The 22,155-nt window shown below is 37.2% G+C and overlaps 1 protein-coding gene across 1 annotated transcript in view; it reads left to right on the forward strand.

The window, feature by feature from the left end:
- Positions 1-1,129: 1,129 nt before the first annotated feature.
- The window catches only part of FAM83B (family with sequence similarity 83 member B), a 44,960-nt gene continuing 23,934 nt past the window's right edge, over positions 1,130-22,155 (forward strand). Inside the window, exon 1 of the mRNA XM_074922431.1 lies at positions 1,130-1,573. Coding sequence (XP_074778532.1) covers positions 1,130-1,573 — 444 coding nt within the window. The remainder of the gene's footprint in view (positions 1,574-22,155) is intronic.

Genomic DNA, 22,155 nt, shown 5'->3' on the forward strand with positions numbered 1-22,155 from the left:
GTGCTATCATGTATAATCTTTCTATTTTACATGGCCCTGCTCATGTCACTCTCATGAAAATCCCCCCCTCCTTTTTTTTTTTTCTTTTTTCTTTTTGTGGCTTACCTGCCCAGTGCAGAAATTCATTGCAGTTTAGGTTTTAGGCGAACAGTAGGGTTGCTGGAGTCCTGTAGGGTTGCACAAACATGAAGAAAGAAATGTTGGCCATTTATCCTCTTTCTACCTTAAATCCCAAATTGTCGCAGCAGGATCCAACCCCCTCAGCTCTTGTTAAATGAAATAAAAAGATGGTAAGAATGAATCTATAAATCATCAGCAGTAAACAACTTATTATTAATGTTTTTGGGGAAAAAAAAAAAAAAAAAGATTAAAGCCGCCGCTCCTTTTGGCAGAAGGAATGAGCAGGGTGGAAACTAGACATGAGATTGCTGATTCAGAGTTAGATCCCAGATGTGGGAGGAGAAATCTTTCTGGAGTTCCTCATAACTCACTGAAATGAGGTAGGCTGGTCCTGCTTGGGAGCAACAAATGGATTAGATCAGCATGTGAGAACAGATAGATAAGAAGAAGGACCTGAATGACTGTGGTTTCAAAGAAGCCAGAGAAAAGGCATGCATTGCAGAGAAAGAGTAATGCATCAAAAAGTAGGAAGTATAATTGGTTTCTGAAGTGTTTCTCTGAACATGACTCCATCCGTTGTTATAAAGAAAGTTTTGAAACACAACCTATGGTAGCATATTGGAGCATGCATTAGGTATGTATGGGTGTTACTGGTACAGATCTTCACTGTATTATGAGCTCTGCTCTAGCTTTTAATATAAGAACTTAATCAAATCACTTAATTATCTATTTAGTTTTGCCTTATGTAGAAGAAGCTCTTTATCTAGCTCTTTAGTATTCATTTGGCAATATTATTCCCTGAGCCTTTTCAAAACATTTTTAAATTCTTGGAAGGTGCTAGAAAAACTTAGAGCAGCATTACCAGAAAAGTATTTTGAATAACATCTGAGTGCATGTCATAGTTCTCTACAAATATTCTGATAATTTTTTTACTTTTCGCTCTTTACAGATACATTTCATCAGCTCATGAATGGAAGTTTAAGAGTCTTTATACAAAATATATGTGACAATGGAAACTTCATCTTTGCTATCGTCCTTACATGATGAATGCAGATCAGACAACTATATTGAACCTCATTACAAGGAATGGTACCGAGTAGCTATTGATGCTCTGATTGAAGGAGGTTTAGAAGCCTACAAAGAATTTCTTTCCAAAGAGAGATGCTCAGAGTTTCTAGCGGATGAGGAAATTGATTATATTCTGAACAATATTCACAAACTTCCCCAAAGCACAATTTATTCCTCTAACCATGCCATTGATGACACCTCTTCCTCGGGAACCTATTGGCCCATTGAATCAGATGTGGAAGCTCCAAATCTTGACTTAGGTTGGCCCTACCTGATGCCTGGAATTTCTGGTGGCACAAATATTGATCTTCTTTTTCATCCACCAAGAGCACAGCCTTACACCATAAAGGAAACTATTCGGAAGATGATACGAGATGCAAGAAAGGTAAACATGAAAAATATTATTGAAAAAAAGAAAGTGGCAATAATAATCTAGTTGGTGTTTTACTAGAGGCTTTTTTCTTTTCCTGGCAGGATAAAACAGTCTGGCTGCTCACAATTCAAGCAGAAAGGTTTTCCCAGATTGAGGTCGGTCCCTTGGTATCACATGAACCAATGTTCTTAACCTTATTTACAAGGGATCAGGGATTAATTGGAGGGATTAATGAAGTTTAATTACCATTTTACTGTAATGCTGACCAATCCATGAAAAATTTGTAGATAATCAGCACACCTTTTCTTTGACCTTAGTTGAATATACCTCAAGTGATACAGTTCTGTCTAACTTCAGGATATATCCTAAGGTTTCTCCCTTGCATCAGTGGGAGCATGCAACAATTTGGCATGGTAGCCAGTTGTTACAAGAAAATAATACCTTGGTGTACATCTGACTTATGTACCTTGAGGGTCTCAGGTTTTGTAATTTTGCATGCCAGCTGTCCTTGCAGAAATTAGTCAGAAAGTATTAAAGAGAGTCAGAAGGAAAAATACTAGGTTTAGGCAACAAGGAGATAGATTTTATTTGGGTACGTACCTTACCTTCATTTCTTACTAATGACTAATTTATGAGAAATGTGGACACTTCTCCAAATGAACTTGTCTCCACTTAGGGGCACTTGCATCTTGAGTTTCCTGAGGCACACCCAGTTTACACCTCAGTGACAAGGAGCTGTGTGTACAAACCACCTTTTGCTTTCCAGTATCAATTTAAAAAAAACCACCAAAAAATGTATTAGCATACAGATCTGTTTGATGCTGGGCCACGTTACTTCTTCAGACACTTGTGACAAAAGTTTCAGAAGTATTCCTAGCAAGTATGTCACACTGCCCTTTCTTCCCTGTGAAATGAATTGGGTTCTGCATGACTCTTGTGGGCTTTAACTTGGTAGGATTGGCTCTAGCTCAACTGCATCTGTAAACACTTCAGTGACTGAAATGTGTGTGTAAACGTGTGCAATAGAAGTGGACTGAAAAGGGCGGGAAAGGGAAGGACAACGTTTTTTTTACCATGTCTCTCCTCTAGTTAGGTAAAGCATGTCATTTGTTGCCATAATAGAGTTGTCACTATGCCTTTTATCCTGCAGTTTACAGACTAGAATGACCATATGCTTAAACAAGAGAGTTAATTACTTTTCTCCCTCTTCGTCCCCTTCAGAGTGAGATTTGGTGTTTTCTGCTTTTGTTTGTAGTGAGGCTTGACTGTGACTTGCGCAAGATACTCTGATCTTCAACTGCAGCTTCTGAGCTACCATTGTAGCCACTCTAAGGGAAACCACAAAAACACAGTTAACTCTATTGCCAAGACTAGTTCAGTTTTGCTGTGAGGTCTTGAAATACCATGAAGAAAGACTGTTTCCTATTAGTTGCCATGCTTTTTTGTGCCTAGCTGGCTGGCTGCATGCTATCCAGTCCGTTTTGGATGGCTCTCTTCACTGGTGGTGCTGCCTTGTAAAATGCCATTTTAAGGACTATGCCTCTTTTGAGTGCAGCTATAGAGAAAAATTACGTGTGATTCTTACCCCTCTTTGGAAAAACGTTGAGTGCATAGTATATTGGCTCTCTGATGTGCTTGTGGCATTTCCACTTTATAAAGAGGATGTTATGTATGTGTCACTGTCAAATCTGTCAGCTGAAAGGTTTGTTTGGTTGATCAGCACAACCTCAACAGCAACAACCATAACACTTTTGATACAGTGATATGGGTTGGTTGCTTCAGGAAGCAGCAATTAAATCTAAAAGACATTATGTTGTTCAGCCTCTTCTGTCTGCAGATGCATAGAAAAGTTTAAAGGATTTCTAAGTAACGTATTTAAAACATGCTTATGGCAGGCAAACACTTTGTAAACAGGCGTTAACCTACTTCTCCTAAGCCACTTATAAAAATATAGTTGTATTAAACAGGGTTCTTTGTTATGTCTTAGGGAACATGTGTAGTCTTACAAGAATATTCAAAGGAAACAGGAAAAGGTTACACATGAAAAACAGAAACCTGTAAAGAATAAACAAGTTCTTAAGCAAATCACGTTCAACCAATACAGCTGTAAGCAAAATCTATGGGAATTTCAGCAAACTTCTGTGAGAAAATAAATAGACTGTTGGAGGCGGATCTATTCATGCCAATTAACTCTAAGCACCAAACCAGAGTGCTCAAGTTCAGGCACTGGTTTCCCTGGTCTACCTGAACACTCGGTGCAGTAGGAAACCAGTTCCTACAAGGGCAAGGCAGAGAATGTCTCTGCACTGATTCATCCCATGAAGGAACCCATTCAATACATGTTTATACATATATATTAGTCCAAAAATTCACGAAGAAGACTGAGCCAGTTGAAATCTAGATTCTTTTGAAAATTTGGAGATCTATAAGGATAAGATGACATTATAAGTGGACTTACTGTTGACCTCTTTCATGCTTGATGCATCGCAGTGTCACTCCTTAAAGTGATCATTACATATGTTAATTTTGACCTTAAGAAGACACATTGTAAACAATATTAAGCAACTTGCTTGCTGACAGTGATTTTTCCTAAATTGGAAAATCATTTGTAAGGCTATGCTACACTAGACTAAAAACAGTGACTATGAATGAAAAACTTTTGTAAGAAAATCTTGTCACTTACATGTTTCTTAAATGCATAATCTGCATAAAAATTATACACATCACCTTTATGGTAAATGCAGGCAACATAATAATGGAGTTTCTCTTGCAGAAAAGGATCAATATCATTAAATCCTAGAAAAAGGAGCTAACCTTTAAGGAGATGAATCCATGCTTGTGGTATGTTTCTGAGCTTACATTAGAACAGGGAAACTACATACGATGGCATTACATTGCAGTCTATACTACAGCACTTCCGCGGAATAGGTATGATGTTAGCAGAGTGCCTTAGGTCAAACCTAACATGTCAACAAAATGGGTTTACTGTTTGTGTAACTAGACCTCATCTCCAAATGATACAACTTGACAGCCACCCTCCTCTGTCTACATAATCTGTGTTCATACAAGGAGACTGTTTGGTGTGACTGTGTCAGCTGATGAGACACAGTGAGTCTTTTTCAGATGTTGATATAAAGATGTGAGGAGAAAGATCTGTCTGACCTTAGTGATGGACAGACTTTTGCAAACAAGGCAGTAGCCTTATTTCTCGTGTGTTTTGGAGGCTTCTACCTTTAATCATTGACAGGTTGCTGGCTTCTCTGAAGCTTGAGGTGCTCCTACAACCTGACTCATCCTGGCTGGGCTGTCTGAACCACAACTGATAATGTTTAGCAGTTTTTCCTGAGAAGATTATTCATCTGGGAAATGGTATCAAGATGATTACTCATCTGTGTCAGGCTAACGAGAAACTTCCTTCTCTTACTATAAAGTAACACAGAGACTTCAACAGTGAAGTGTTTTCTGGCTGTATGACTTTTCATAAGAGTTGTCTCAAAACCATCAGTTATGAGGCTTGTACATGTGTGCAAGAAACAGCTCATGCTATCTTCTCAGGCATGATTGACAGGGTGAGGCAACAGGGAAGGGACAGGACAGAGCACCAAAGGGTCCTTCTGGCAGTGTGTTTTTCTCTTACTTCATTAATTGGATTCCTCTCTTCACCACTGAGAGATTCCTACACAGTTTCAGAGAGAATGCATAGCTCTGAGTCTTTTAGATTGATATCCGAATAAGGATCAGCTCTTCCTGGAGAGAATTCAAACCTGCTTTTAAAGAACATGTTTTTTAGACAACCCAAGGATTGCTGGTTTGTAGTACAAGCCAGAAAACACTGAAAGACTTCTCCGACGTACTTTGGGGATTTCTGATGGAATGTAGGAAGTTGCTCACTATTTGATAAATATGCATTACTTTTCACTGATTTTATTTTATTCAAATAAACTAACAGTCTTAAGTCTGGGTTCATAAAACCAGTGATAGTTGTAAGACTTTTTAAAAAGTTAATTGTTTAGAAGCTTGAGATTTAGATGGTTAGGGTGTTATCATTTTGGAAAATCAAAAAAGGCAGTGGTTTTAATAAATTACTCATGATTGAGCTTTTTAATGTGAGAAAGGTTGCAAAACTTGGACCCTTGGTACAGAATTAAGTTACACTGTAAACGAGTGTAACTTGTTACTAAGTCTTGCTGGACCAACTGTAGGCCCTTAGTAAGTCAAAAAGGACTTTGAATTCTTGTGAGAGAGAATTGTGTACAAAATCTGATGCCTGTAATGTCTTCTAGAGCAGTGGAACTAGTCAAATAAACAAAAATAGTTGACTCATTTTAGAATCATATAAAAAGGAAAATAATCTTATAGTTTGGAGCTGGGTTTCTTTCATTTTGTTTTGCTTTGTTTCAAGCAAGAGTGAGAGGTGGTGTATTACAGAAAAAATGATTAATCACTATTGATCTTGTTTGGCTGTGTGTATAATACAATAATAATAGTAAGTACTGGCTGCAGTCTAGTATGAAAGAAAATTAAATTTTTTGCATGCCTATATGAAGAGTGATGTTTCTATACAGAAAGAAACTTGTAGAATATGGGTGTGTTGGGCAATCTTTTTTTACTCTCTCAACTTTGCCAGCTATTTTAAATATAATTTGAACACAGACTGGAACAATGATAATGAATCATGCTTGTGGCAATGCTTGCCTTAGCTCATTAATTGCAGCAGTCCAAGAAGATGAGAGAGAGCAGCTGCATTTTTTTGTTCATAAAAGCTAGACCAATCTGCTGAGTTCAAGGACAGAGAATCGATAAATGCAATAATCATCCCACTCAAAAGTTTTCTGTATAATCTGTAGAGTATCTGATAAACTGTGGATGTCTTTTCTAAGATGAGACTAACAGATCAGTGAAGACATATAGGCAACATTTACCCTTCCAGAATATTCTGCCCCACAAGGATTTCAGCAGATGCTTTTTGGTTCAGCTGCTACACTGAAGGGGCATTCATCATTCACTTCCACTCACCTTCTGTTAAATGACTTCCTGTTACTTGAAAACCAGCATGGCAGTCATGCATATGGCTTCCAGGTCAAATGTGATTTTTAACTTTTGATAGATATATTAGAGAGACTGAGGTCACATCCTACCTTTTCTAACCACACAGGGCACATGCCATGTGTTGGAATAGGACACGTGTCTTGCTCTTGGTGTTATTATTCTGTGACCCTGTATCAATTTTTTGTCCTCTGCTCACAACAAGTAATTATTTCAGGTTTTTTATCTCCTTGGATTTGCCTTTGAAGTCTTCACCCTGTTTTACTTGCCTGTCCCCTTCTCCTTCTGCCTTCCTGGTCCCTCCATGTAAGGTTAGTCCTAGAGCACTCACAGCAGTACATTTGTAATGCAGACAGAGAGGACTGCCATCGATGGGACATGTCTGCAAGCAGTTTTATAATCTGGAAAGTTTGGGACTTCTGCGAAATGCATTTCTTATATGCAGTTGCTCTAACCATGAAACCAACAATTGTTCCAATTGGTAGCCCTCCTGTTAAGTGAAAAGGATCCAAAACTGAAAACCAAGCAGAAGCTAGGGCTGGCCTGGGGAGTAGGAGTCTGATAAAATAGTTTTTAATCAGTTGCAGGGTTTATTTTACTCACAGGTTTCTATCAAAGGTTTGCAAGACTCTTTCGACATCTTTGATACTCACATTTTATATTAAAAGATGTAATTAATTTATAAATATTGCCATTTTTATGGCACAGCTGTGTTAGCATGTTAACAAAATATCACACCTCTGTGATGGATTTAAAAATGGAATAGGGAAAATTAAAGGCCAGATCTTACAGGCAGCTGTATTTATTTATTAATGTCTGTCTCATTCACATATATGTAAGAAGTAAGCATACACATTTGCTTTGTAGAAATAGTTCTTCATTAAGACCTTTTCTCCATTGACATAAATCTTTGTCAGTCAAAACAAAAGTGCTATTAAAAAGTCATTTACGCTTTTTGCACATTCAGTAGATTAAAATGTTCTTTACCATATTCAACAATAACTTTGTACTACAATGTGCTGAAGGTCAAAATATGCTATAAATGCAAACCCATTGATTTAAATAATTTTGTGCAGGCAGAATGCTTGTTTTAGTGCTTAGTCCAGTGTATTTGGGTTTTGTGCCTGTCCTTTTCTTGCTTGTCAAAAAAATCTGATAACATCAAAGTGCTAATTTTGTTCTTTGGAATTCCTATCCTCAAGAGATCTGAGTTTTTCTAATTTTTTTCAGCCAGGGAACAATCTTGCCTGAAGAGCTATAGACTTAATCACTTCACATTCATATTGCCATAAGGCTTTTTTGATCTCTTGGAAGTTTTAGCACAGCTTTTGATCTCTAATAGCTTTCCAGCATATCCAGGGATGCTCTGAGGGGTGGGGGACACATTTTGGGTGATTTTAAACTTTAAATTTGTTTGTTATGTATCAGAATTTGGAAACTAAAATATTATACTATCTGTGATGGAATTTTAGATTAGCATAGCTTTGTTTACAGATACCTGCAATACTGCAGCAGTATTTGTGTAATACAGTATGATAGAAACTACATGGAAAGTGGAGAACTGCTGACATGGAGCAAAACAAGAAGCACAAAAAAACCAGTGAGAGCTGCCAGTTCAGAATTCCCCATTCTCCTATTTAGAAGGAGCGGGACTGAATACCACCAAGTTACATGTATTAAGTTTCCTCATCTATCAGATCTGAGTACAAGTATCTACTTCACTTGTAATTATTTCAGAACAATTTGCTTCATGCTGTGTTGTTTTCCCAGAGGAGTACTGCAAATATTCCAATGCAGGTGACAGAAGAGTCAAAGTACACTTTAGTATTTACCTCTATAAAGAAGTGCAGACCTTGCTGTTGGTACCTGTGTGATCCTGCCTTTCCTTTTAGCCTGTTGATAAAGTATGTCTATAACCATTTTCTAATAAAGACATGCTATTCTGTACAATAAAAGTCAAAGTCCACATTTTCAAAAATGCTGTCAGTGTGCCTGAGACCTCACAGGGCTTTCTTTTACTCTTTAAAATCCTACTGTATTTTATCTTTGGTAGGAAAGAAGCAAAGGCCATAACAACAGTAACGGGATGTAACTGGCGCTGAGCTTGCTACTTTATGGTAGGATCTGCAGACATCCATAAAATGACTCACCTCAGTAGACCTGTTCAAAATAAATAATAGCAAGATCTGTCTATGGCTTGCTTGATCAACAAAGTTAATAATTTTTCAGTATACAGTCCACTGATCAGGTGAATTTACAATAGTGTTATTTGCATTATAAATATAGAAGTGGAAGCAACCAAACTAGTCATCTCTGCTTTCCCTGCCTTTGTTTGATATCTTTTCCCATATCCTGGCTGTTTATTTTCTGAAGCTATAAGCATCATTATGTTTTGCTGTATGTCTGTATATCATACAGACATTATAGTCTTCCTGACTGGTGCCAGCTAGGACAGGTATACCACTACTGCAATATAAACAGTAGATTCAGAATTTGTATGCTCTCCTTTATCCTTAGCCATCAAAGAACATGACCAAAGTGTGTGCAGTTGTATAGATGAGAATACGGAGCCACAAAGGCATTAAATTCATATATATCACAATTCAGAAAGAGATACAATTGTAACACAAAAGCCTGAGAGTATTATACCTTAGCAAACAGTACTCAGAACAAGTAAGGGCCAGATAACAAGTTTCTATTTTCTTCTCTCTGTGGTTTTAGTTGATAAAAAAAATCATAGTTGTGCATTTAATGTTATAGTTATGAAAACTAATTTCTGAGGAACATCAGTACTTCTCCAAAAAAGTTTGTATTAGTATGTAACTGAAGCTTTGTAGCACTTACTTTTCAAAAATATTTGTAAAAGCATAAAGTCCTTTCTTATCTTCAGATAAAGAGGGTGTATCTTCAAGACATACACAGGGTGTTCTCAGACCTTAGCTCAGAGTGGCTTATCTTAAACAGTTCTGTCTCTTGGTCTGGCATGCTTGCACTGACTGTTCGGAAGATCTAAGACATGAGGGAACCAGAACAGATTCCTCAAAAACAGGGTCTGCAGTGACCCTTGCTCTCCCCAGCGAGGTGTGTGGGCACAAAGCTGCAGAAAACTTTGGTGGTGCGTCTTTTATCCACCAGTTTATGCTAACTGCAGCACCAGATCTCCTCGGGCCTTTTCGCTTCTGCCAGAGATCCTGCTGTAAGAGATGAAGCTGGGCGATAGCATAATATGAGAAGTTATGCAGTATATCTCTAGAGATGAAAAGAAAACTTTAATATCTGCTTCATCCACTAGCAGTTGGGCTCAAATAGTAGCACAGGATTGTACATTCAGGTAGCTAAATGGGTGTGCCTTCAGTTCAAACAGCAGATATAACATCTCAGCCTTATTTTCATGCTGTTTCCTGGAGCTGGAGGCACTCTTTGCCAAGCAGGGTGCACTTCAGCTCAATAAACTACCTTTATGGCTTAAGCAGTATGTAAAGCACTAGGCATCACCTTCTAATTCAGGTGAATCTGAGTGGCATCAGCCCACAGAAGGTATTGTAGTTAGTGTTTTCCTGCTAGGCTTTTGATGCTCAATAAGCCAGAAATAATAATGAGGATGAGATGAAATAACCAGCACAGAAGAAGAGCAAGTGCCTGCTGATTCTCTGTGGGACCTTTCTCAAGAAATGCCCACCAAGGGGCAGCCTTTTTAAGCTGTGCAGAATTCACTGCTAGTGAGCTGTACCTCCTGATCAGAGACATCAGAGGCAGCAGACAGAAGTGACAGCGTCAGCCAGCAAATCTGATTTCCCTCAAATGCCAGGAGGATACCGTCTGTCAAAGCAGCCAGGTCTCCATCCAGCATGACAGAGTACAATAATATTTGAAGCTATCTGCTGTTCTGATAATTTTTTGGCACTGCCCAATGGTGGATTAGTACAGGCACTCAATAATCACCTGAAAAGTCATTGTCAAGGGTATGGGTTTCTTTTAAATAATAGGCAAGTATATGTGGGTGCACAATATCTGTTTGATAGAGAGCTGTAACCTGCATTTGCTGAGGATGGGCCTAAAAATATCAACCATCAACAGATCCAGCTCTTACAGTAGAATATACTGTTACAAATCTACAGAAAGCTGCTTTAAAATGTAACAAAAATACATTATTTTGGTCAGATTAGATAATTTTGAAATGACAATTTTAAGCATAGAGATGAAACTTGGAGTTATGACTGATTCTTCTATTTGTTTATTTATTTGCTATCACCTTATTTCATGTTTTAGCACTATATGATTACCAGTAATATCATTATGTTTTATGATAGATTTTATGATGCACTATATGAATGCAGTAATATCATCACCTATTTTGTTCGTGAATTCTAGGCTTATTGAATGACACTAAGCCACTTGTGCCAGAAATCTAATTAGTCAGATGATTTGACTTCTTATGCATAAGTTAAATTTAATGATGGAAGTGCAGTCCAGATCTGAAGTGCTGTCATACAGGATTGCAATCTCCTGTTACAGGATTTCTGTCCCATGTAAAGGCTTGAAACTTAGACTTGAAGTTCAGACCAGTTAAACAGTGTCTTTGCAATGAGCTTTAGAGACCCCAGGAAGCTCTTATGTGTAAACGTCAGAGCCTTGGAAAACCAGGGCTTCAAGTGTCTTTTGGAGGAATAAAAAGGAAGAAAAAGACATGCTGTTCTTGGGAGTCAGGAAGGAAGCATGTCAGAGGAGCAGGGTTCTCTACTAGTCCTTTCAGTTGCTGGAAGGCCTCCTATTAGAAACCAGTGCAGCAACTAAATGCTGTTCAGACCTCCTGAGGGACTGTAACACTCTAGAGCTTGCACTCAGGGTGAAAATGCTGGCAGCTTTGGATTACTTAAATCTTACGGCGTCATGTGGAAGGGGACAGCTTAAGACAAATGCAAATTGACCAATGTTCAGTTCAGCCAGTCTCTGCTCCATGCTGTTGTGCATCCATCTGAAGTAACTACCATGGAAATCGGTATCAAATGGATGGAAGTAAGGTACTGAAGTGGTGCATAGTGTCTGTAATATGCAGATATTTCTGCTCTCACCCCCTGATGTGACCATACTTACAGTACGATAAGAAACTGGTACATTTTCCGTTGTAGTTTCTTTCCTTCCCCTCTTTGCCCCCATTCCCCAGCTCTTCCCCTTGAACAGCCCTCTCTCCTCTGCCTTTTCTCTTTTGACTGTGCACCTCAGCCATAGGTGAGTGTTTACTGCCTGCTTTAGGTACTTTTGGCATCTTTCCTGAATCCAGTTCCAGGCGTGATATCTGGGAATGTGAGTTCCCTCTTAGGTCAATAAACAAAGGTGTGAGCCTTGGAGGATGCCAGTCAGCACACCTGAAGCAAGTGCTGGCAGTAGGGGGTTTGAGTCTTTGCCCTACTCTCTGTCTCTCCCAGTAAGAAGTGGTACAACACCATCATGATGTTAGAAATAAGTCAGTGCTTTTGAATTGCTAGTCAAATCACTCACTTTTTTTTGTCAGGTTTTTGTAGTTATTATCAATTGTAGATATAAAATTAAATATTAGGGGAGGTATATTTTCTGAATAGGGCTGTCTTATTTCCCTCTGCTTTATTTTGCAATGAACTGAAGTTTTTGGCAACAAGGATGAAGTTTAGACATAAAGCATTCATGTATCAGAAATTACAATAGGCTATTTAATTACAAAAATTACTTGTATACACAGCTGATTTTCAACTCATTTTGTCAATCTAATAAACTTGAAGATAATTTTTTTAGGTATTTAGTAAAAGGCAGAGAGAGAAAAATAAAATACGTGCTCAAAAAAGACACTTTTTTTCTTTTTCAAACAAAATTAGAACCCTAATCCTGAGACAATTTAAATACTTTAATTTGTGTACACAGGAGATTCCATTAGCTTAGTATGCGTATGTGTTTGCAGGATTGATGCCTAGGGATATGACCATGTATCATTAAGAATCTGATTTTAAATATTTAATTAATCTCTTTCTCTTAAATCGTGCCAAAGTACACTTGTACAAAATGAGCATGTATCTTCAGTTGATTGCATCCACTGTGAGCAACTAAAAAAAGAGTGTGTCTAAGCAAACTGCTGTAATTTTCATTCTAAATGAAAACTGTTGAATGACTGAATATCTGAAACCTAAGCAAGGCACTGAAACTGGTGGAAGGTTTTCTCTTCCCCAGATACCATTTTACCACTCATTCTCCTTTACTGCAGGCACAGCCCCAGGCCCAGGTTCCAAAGAAGTCTGACCCAAAGGAATGCACACACATATGAATGTTATAGAAGACAGGCTTGTTCCTTAAAAATAAGTTCAAGAGCAAGACTAATTTATCATGTTGATGCATAAAGAATGAGAACAGTTTTTGCCAATATAGAATGTCTATCAAAGAACATTTTTTTTCTTTAACTGTAAAAATGGCCTCAACCAAAATAATCAACTGAGTCCTCTGCTAGCAAACCTTAAGAGTTTGTACTGGGGATAGAGGCTTCATTATCTTCTGCCACATTACACATGCTTACTGAGCTCATATACAGTGCAAGGAAAATTCCATAATTCGATAGAGAAGTTTCTCAATTTGTACTCTAAGGGTTTTGAAATGATTGCAAAATATATTAAAAGCTCACGTTCACTTTTTCATGTATACTGGCATGCAAGCAAGCAAAACAAAAGAAAAAACAGTAAGAAGTAAACATCTGGAATTTAGTGTTTATGGTAGAACTGTCCAAAATAGTTTATGGATTTTTTTGAAAATGCTGCATATTCTTAAATTAAAAAACAAACAACAAACAAAACCCCAAAAAACCCACAACCACCTTGAGGAATAGTTTCATGGACAATTATGACACAAAAATGATACAAAATTGTGTGTACACAGATAGACATACTTATTTTGAATTTTGTTAGTGGCATTTCAAAAAATCCTAGGGCACAGAACTTCATAATATGCTAAATTCTATGGAGAGACATTGCTTATACTGTCTGAGAAGGTGACTCGCTACATTTAATTATACAAAGTAGTCCCTCTTGAGATATAAAGTAAAAGAAGAAAGTGTTTCAGTTTAATATGTTACTCTCTAGTTCATAACCCAGATGTTTTTAAGGTAGTAGACTATGTTTAACATTAAGAAAAGGGAAAAGATCTAATTTCTGAAATTTGTCATAATAGTACTTAAGTGCAGGCATTGAAGTTACCAAGCTGAGTAGTGTTATCTGAAATCAGCTTTAGAAGATCTTTGACAGACTTTTTTTCCATAGAATGTAATTAGTTTAAAAAGAACACAAAAAGCTAGGTGATTAAAGATTTTGTAGTATTTTCAGCAAAGTACCTTGACTGACACGTTCTAGCAACACAGTTATATAGCATTAATCTGCTGTAGAAATACTATATTGAATGTGAAACAAAAAGTTGTGGCATTTTAATTCCAAATACAGAAATCTCTGTCTTGTTTTAAAGATAACAGTTGGCCACATTTCAGTTCACCCTGATGTTCACATAGAGCTTCTAGTTTTAAAAACCCAAATGGAACCTACCCAAAGCTGCTTGTTTTCATACAGTTTGTATGGGGATCCGTACTATAATGCATGCAAAAAGAATTGGACATAGCTCTAAGTATAGTGTTTCCCTGCGCAGTAGATCCAAATTTGGGCAGACTCTTTGATCGGTCTTGGCTCAATGTGTGTCACAAAGTTTAGGAGAAATATCCCTGATAAGGCACAGAAGTACAAAAAATTTCTTGTTGATGCCTATTAGAGGAGGCATTGCTGTCCCAACAGTGGAGATGTTATAGATAATTACACTAAGCATTCTCCTGTTTAGAAATTTGGAAATCGTGCAAGAAATCACTTTGACCATGCTTTAAGCTATTTCTTTATTGAGGAGAATTTCAGAAATATAGGAAGCATTGTAACATACAAATGCAGTACCTTAATTTTTTTTTCTGAATTAGTGCCTTCCATTGACTATAAATCCTGTAGTGACATTACCATAAAAATACACTGAATTATATTTTCACATTGTGGTATATCTATTTTTCAGCAGCCATGAATAAATTCCATAGCATTTACAATGTAAGTAACAAGCGTGGATCTGTTCTGGTTTGTCTGTGGCTCTGAATGGAATTTTAGCCTGAAACAGTAAAATGTAAAGCATCCTTCTTGGTCAGTCTTATGGCTATAAACTATATAAGCCAAATAGGGGAAATCTCTTTACCTATAAAAAAAGGAAAAATTACATTAAATAATTTTGAAATGAACTGTAGAAACAGGTTACATAATATTTATAGAAATAAATATGCACACACACACTGGAATTTCATTGAAAAGCGTGCTGTCAGCAGCTGCCACAGTAAATATTGCACCACACAGGCTGAAATGCAGAACACCTATGAGTATGATGTATGCAAAAAACCATTCATGGTAGTTATTAACATATTTAACTAAATTAATGCATTATGAAAATTAAGAATTACATTTCACTTAGGACATTTTAATTAATTTCAATGTCATGGTTGGTTCTTGAAGGTCAGCAGGTTGTCCGGGAAGGATTTTGATGCTAATAAACTATACCCTCTTTTTTCTTAATTTCTCAAATTTGCTCAAAACTACAAAACCAAGAAAATCTCAAATTAAATGTTTGTTTTCAAGTTGTCATATATTTCATAGTGTTTCAGAGCATCATGCTTCTGTAGTTTTTGCTTTCTTGGTTATTTTCAGGCATGCTTTTGGGTGCTTTGTGCCTGGGTTTTGAGGGGAATGCACTGCACTGAACCTCATCCAATGAGATTTACTATGCTCCAGGTTCATTCTCCTCAAAACCTCAGAGTCAAGGCTTTAGTTTTAAGCTTGTTCATAGAGACACGATCTCTGCCCCTCCCCAAGCCTAGTAGAGATTTTGATATTTTTTAATTAATACAGTTTTTTGTATAAATCAGTCTGCTTGATATGCTGCTGCTTGTACTGTGTTCATGTGTCCTCTCCATGGGCCCTGTCATTGCTTTCCTTTTCAGATAACATTTTCTAATTGATTTTACTGGAAGTTATTTTGAAAAAGAGCTGGGTAGACATTAACCTGTAATCATTGTTTGTATCCTTTAAAAACTCATAGTGTGTTACCAGTTTTTGGGGCCGTCCCTATTGATTTTTGCAGCTATTTCTAGACTGCAAAATCAGCAGAGGTTGATAAAACTGAGAGATTCACAGATTTTGATGCTAGAAGGGACCATTATGATAATTAAATTTGACTCCCTGCACAACACAAGCCTGATAGTGTTGAATCTTCAAAGAGCTGATACTAAGAATAAATCTGACCTTAAAACACTTGGGTGCTAGTCTTACAGTCAACACTTTTGGGTAACTAATTCATAATTGCTCAGGAGATCAGATACTTCTTTTGCATAGTCACTTTTCTCTAAGTGATGGAATTTGCTTGAAGAAATCCATTTTGCAAGCCCAGACCAAGCCTGCCTGAGCTTTCTGCATGTGTATCTCATCACTCAACGTGACAGCCAAAAGAGAAGGTGCAGAGAATCTGAAATGCAGGACTGGAGGGCGAGGTGAGGCTCAGGCTGCTGTGTAGCTACCAGGATTGCTTTCAGAGGGACTTTGGGATGCTCAGTGTCTCTGTAAACGCAGGCCATTAGCCTCTGAGGATTTGTTCGCATGGCACAGTAAAGTGCAACAAGGAGATTCACAAGGAGCAGGGCGTTTTCACCTTCTCAAAGCATCATCTTAGCGTGACTAGACTGCTTCCAGTAACAAAACTAATTAGCGATGGGCTGTCTCACATGTCCCTGCACAGGACAGCAGTGTGACACGCACGCTCACACCCTATATATTTTTTCAGTTTCCCAGATAAAAATAGATGCAATAATGTTATTCCCACATTTATGAAATAGTTTGCGCTTTGCATAGGAAAAATTTCTGTATGCACTTAAGTGTTAGTGTAAGTAATTTAAGAGGAATTCAAAAAGCTGCTTTTTTTTCTGGTAATTTTTCTGAGTCTTTTATGACAGAGAAGTAACAGACTTTAGTGAGTTTTAATTTTTTTAGTTATACCATGGATGATTTGGAAGGCCATAAATAACATTATTTTATTAAAAATATATTTCTATTCTAATATCTTCTAGAACTAGCTAAAATGCTCTTTTGGTGTGATTCACATGCTTTTCTAGTTCCCTGCCTTGGTATCAATTCAAAGACATTTTACATCCTTTAAAATAAATTATGTTTTCCTTCGTATCCCTTTATTTTTGCTGAATATAAAAGTCTTGTAATTAAAAGTATTTGTCTGGGACTTGGAAGACTTGTATACAAATTCCTTATAGAACATGGACTCCTCATCTATCAATGTAAATATTAGCTCAGTGACCTGTGAAGACATATACACAGTTTGGGGCATTTGCATACTAGGTGTAGTGAACACAGTTTAAAGAGCTTAAGCTGGAGTTGGCCTTGTCAGGTGCCCCTAATGGTTTAAAGCTTTATATTTTGCATCAACCTTTTGTGTAGAGAAGCAGAGAGTTGTTCACTTCTCCGTTATCTCCTCGTGTTCTGCTGTTAACTTTTTTCTCACAGTATTCCTATATGCATCTGTGAGAAACAAGAAAAGATCTCTTTTGTTGTTCACTTGAAGTAGTGTTTCTGATTTAGATTGCATTTCAGCAAATGCTCAGTCACCCACATAAATGTCATGGAAGTCTTACCTGTTGACTACTTGTCTTGTTTCATTGCAAAAATTGTTCCTGTGTCAATTAAGATGATGGATATTGTATTTCTTATGATTTATAAGAGACTGGAGTGTCTTTTAATTGCCAACTACTGGTCAGAGTTGAACAAAAATTATAAACTCCCTGACAGCTGCACCTCATCTCTCTAGTGAGTGCAGACCACACCAACATCTGAGAGCAGGTTCAGAATTAACAAGGAAAGACTGAAGAACAGCAAAAGCTATACACATTTTTAAGTGAGCAAGAAAAAAGGATGAAAGCTCTCCTGTTATTACATCTGAAAAGAGTGCTTTTCTCCCATGCTTTTGTCAATACATTGCTGGTTTGAAATGTTTTATCTAAAGGGAAGAGGTAAATACTATTTCTTTTTCAGTCAGTGTGCATGCATGTGTGTGCAGTCCTCAGCACGCAAGTGTATGCACTGTGCTACAGAAAGCATGGTTTCTAGGCACGCACACATGCACAGAATGCATCGCAGTCTGGTATGGAGAGCCTTGTTGGCACGAATTTGGAGTGGTCAGGTTACTCAAGGGAAGTCTTTCCTGAAATCAGAGAGGTACTTCATATGAACAAATGTTTATTTGAAAGGCACTAGTTTGCATCAAAAAGCAGTTATTTTCCAAAGTGTTCTTGGAATAAAAGTTCACTTCTTCACAGAGGTATTGCAGGTTCTCATCTCCATCCTTATTTCAAGCAGCTCAAGTCATCTAGTATATTAAGCTATTAGCATGCTTGGCATGTTTTCCAAGAGCGAATTTTCCAATAGAATGTGGCTTAATTTAAGTCCATGGGTGGTTTGGTCAGTGGTGTTTCTGCCTTTTGTTCCTTATGATTAGACAGGTTCTGGTTTTGATGGCAAAACTAGTGATTTTTCCTCTCTACCCCTCATCTTTGCTAGCATATATACCCCTGAGGTATACATCTAGTCAGCACGGGAATGTTTTGTGGCTGCAAGGGCACCACTGGCAGAGAATCTCTCAAAGAAAGCTACTGAAGAGCTGCAGCAGGTGCCCCCGACTGATTTTCTTCTTTCATTCTTAAATCCAAGTGCCTGCTGTGATGTTTTAGAAGAAATCCCCTTGCCCTAGCAGGAGCTGTGCATTCCTTGCAGGTGTTCTGCACGCTTCATGATTAGATCTCTGATTATCATTACCCAAATGGGGCCGGGGGGTGGTGGGGTGGGTGTGAACCAGCATGCAATGGACATCAGGAGGAATATTTTGTAGAAAGGAGAATGATCTCACGTACATGAAGTTGTACAATGGAAGACTTGTGATAACATGTCTTCTACCCATTAATTAAAACACTATTAACTTGCCATTGGTCACTAGCTCAATTGAGTAAAAGAGGTTCAGTTACTTGTACACTGATAACTTATTTATTTGAATAACTGTTCATTTTATTAGTTCATGAGTGAGTGCTTCAAAATATCCTTAAGAGGATAACAAAAAAGAGAGGAGCAGACCATGACTGTAGGCTGACGGTGCGTGTCTGGGGTTGAGGTGATGGAGTCTGGATCACAGAACTCTGTCCTACAGCCTGGTCATGTATCTAGTCCTCCCCAGACACATCCTGAAAGTGGCCTAGGACTCTGTTTTAAGAAAATATTATGAATAGACTGAATAAACTTTTAAAATTAAAAAATAAACTTTTACATTTAAACGGAAAGACTGGTAGATATCGAAGATGGAGCATTATGATTATCTGATCTGACTTCATTGCAAAGACCAAATAATCTTTACCATGATTTTGCATAATTGCAGTATGAAATTGCAAATGATGAATTAATACTTATCCTGTGGCCTTGCTGAAGAGCTGTATGCAGATCACTGAAGGCTGATGCTAACTGCCTGTACAAAAAAGTGTCACCAAGATCATTCTTAAGATGTATGGCTTGTTGTCTGACAAAGACAGTTATTCAAAATTCAGCTCACATAGAGACTAAAAGATCACTATAGCAAAAACCTGCCAGAAAGAAGAAATAAATGTTTCTTTAAATTCTTCGGATTGTTTCTATTAATTTCCTTTCTTATCTATTGACTTGCTACTCCTTCAAATGCCTCTCTGTGGAGGATTCACCTTTGAACAAGAACTATCAGGTTTGTCTTAAAAAGCTTTTAGAGGGTTTCAAAACTTATTTTTTTTAAAAAATTACAATATTTTAAAGCATAGTGTTGCTAGTGAAATTATAACTTTTTCAACTGGTAATATTTTTACTTGTAATTCCTCTCTTGTTTTATTTTTTTTGAAGTGCTGCACTTGATCCAGGAATTAAATTTTGTTTACTACCTTGTTTAGTTCCAATTCACTATCCAATTCACTGGGGTCTACAAGAATTGGAGAATTACTTATCTGCTTCATTTCAGTTTGCTTCACAGGAGATTTGAGCAGGGTTTTCTTAATTGCTTCCCTACTATTTAAGATATCTTGCTCCATATGGTAATAAGCATAAAAATTTGAATTTGTTTTCTTCCTGAAAAGCTGCACGTAATTACTTATTAACTAGATTAATCTTTTCTTATCTTTAGGACATTCTGCTGATGCTTTCAGACTAGTCCGCAATTATTTTTTCCTTTTTCATCTAATCTGTAATAAATAATATAGCATGCCAGGGTAGTGGATTTCACCTGAGGATCTCAACATGATTTGTAGACAATAATTAATTAATTAATTAATTAATTAGTTTCACAACCTGTCTTTAAAATAGGTGAAATAGAAATGCAGCCTGCCAGCACACAGTCATTAGCAACGTATTGCACCATTAACTGTAGCTGCTCTATAAGCAGGTGGTGTAATCCACTTCTCCCAAGTATCAGGGAAGGTTCCTGCCCAAGTTGCACCATGTTTAAAAAAATAAATAGTTAAAATCATCTGATTGGGATGTTTACCTGGTGTTCAGATGTAATTATGTGTCATATGGACATATGCAGGTGTACATTATGTCTGCAATATATATTGCAGAGTAGTGATCTGACATCATTGCTGTTGTGTTTTTTAGCAACATAAATGCTACTACAGGTATTTGCCAAGGCACGGTATTTTTACTTATAAATGCTTTTTACTACATCATGTAGCTGAATGGAAAACTGTTAAAGATATATATGAGGTGAGCAGAGAATTTGACAAAGTTAAACCCTGAGGAAACTTCTCATTATTCATCCTCTTCTATTTATACAGGAGGATCCTTGGCTTTCCTTCATACTTGATGCATCATTGACCTGTGACCAGTAATTTTAAACAGCCTGGATTCTGTATTTTTCTGGTTTACCCTAACCATATTACCGCTTGAATTGAGCTCATTAAACAGAATTAGGTGGATCTATAGCGTTTGAAATTAGTGACAGTGAAGTAAATAATATATATAGCAGGAAGCAAAAGCTTTATTGTGACTATCATAATGACATGGTCATAAAGTGTACAGTAAAAAGTGACATATTTTAAAGTTTACATAAAATGCATAGGAACCCATTTTAAGCTCACATTCAGTATCCAGAATCAGATTTTTTTTTTTTCCAACCTCAAATTTAACTGAGTTTGAAATTCTTGAGAGAGGGAGGGACAGGAAGGGAGAAAGAAAGAATTAGAGAGTGAAGTGGGAGAGGAAAAGGAGGGAGGATAGAGGGAAGGAAGGAGGGAAGGGGGAAGGAAGTGGAAAGCAATGAGAAATGGGCGAGAGGAAGGTAACAAAATTAGGCCATAGTAATCTGTAATTTATAGTGGTTTTGCTTCACTTTTGTGGCAACAATATGAAAATCTTTAATATCAATACTGAAGTCCTACAAGCTGCTAGAAATATTCACACCCAACCAAAATGTTTTCACAGGACAACTGCTTTAAGCGTCTGGCCATTAAACAGTCCTTAAGTGTGTATACCTCATGTGTCTATTACTGACTCTTAAACACATGTATGAAGCTGAATACAAAAGCTGTAATCTTGAAAAAGGATGTAATAAGCAATATTTGAAAAGACATTTTTTTCCCACTTACCCTTCCCTAAGTATATAATTAACCTTTATTTCTGTATTTGTTGACTCCTGTGTTGGTTTTCCTTTCAGAAGTCAGGCTGTCATCAAGCTGTTTTTTTGAATATTGGGCATAAGTGTTATTTCCTTGATACTCAAAAGTTTCATTAAAAACGACCAACAGCAGAGCAGGGAATTCCTTCACTGTCTTAGGTGTAAACTATCCACATCTGCTAATAGCAGTTGTTGTAAAAAAAATTACTCTATTGCAATGGACTGTAATGTTCCTCTTTAATCTTACAGAACAAGGAGGTTGTCCCACTTCTTTCCAAAGACTAACAGGAGCCTCTGTTGAGGACTGCTTTCTCCACTTTGATATTACCTTCGCTATAACATGAAATAGGGGAGGTTTTTAACCAGAATTAGTTCTAGTCTCAGTCAGGGTTCTGTGGACATCTAACGATGTCTTCTTCAAGGACTTCCAATTTTTTATTCCTCTTTTTCTTCTGTATTTATCACTGAGACACCTTCACTAGCAGTGTTCCATAGGATTATGAAATCTACTTTTTGGAATGAGTTTCAATGTCTACGGAGGTCTAACCTCCAACAACTAGTGACATAATTAGGATTTGTTTCTTGGTATTAAGTCTAATCAGGTCATGCTCATTGGTCTGTAGGCTCCCACTAATTTGAAATCTGGCAGTTGAATATTTTTTTTAACTGGACACTAAAATCCAAAATAGATTTTTCTCTTGGATGTAATGTCTTTTATGTTAGAAAAATAATAATCTTGATATGAAGTTCTGTTACTTGCTGCATGGTCACCCTGGTATAAAGCTCAT

The sequence above is a fragment of the Athene noctua genome, chromosome 1 (assembly GCF_965140245.1).
Source record: "Athene noctua chromosome 1, bAthNoc1.hap1.1, whole genome shotgun sequence".
NCBI lineage: Eukaryota > Metazoa > Chordata > Aves > Strigiformes > Strigidae > Athene > Athene noctua.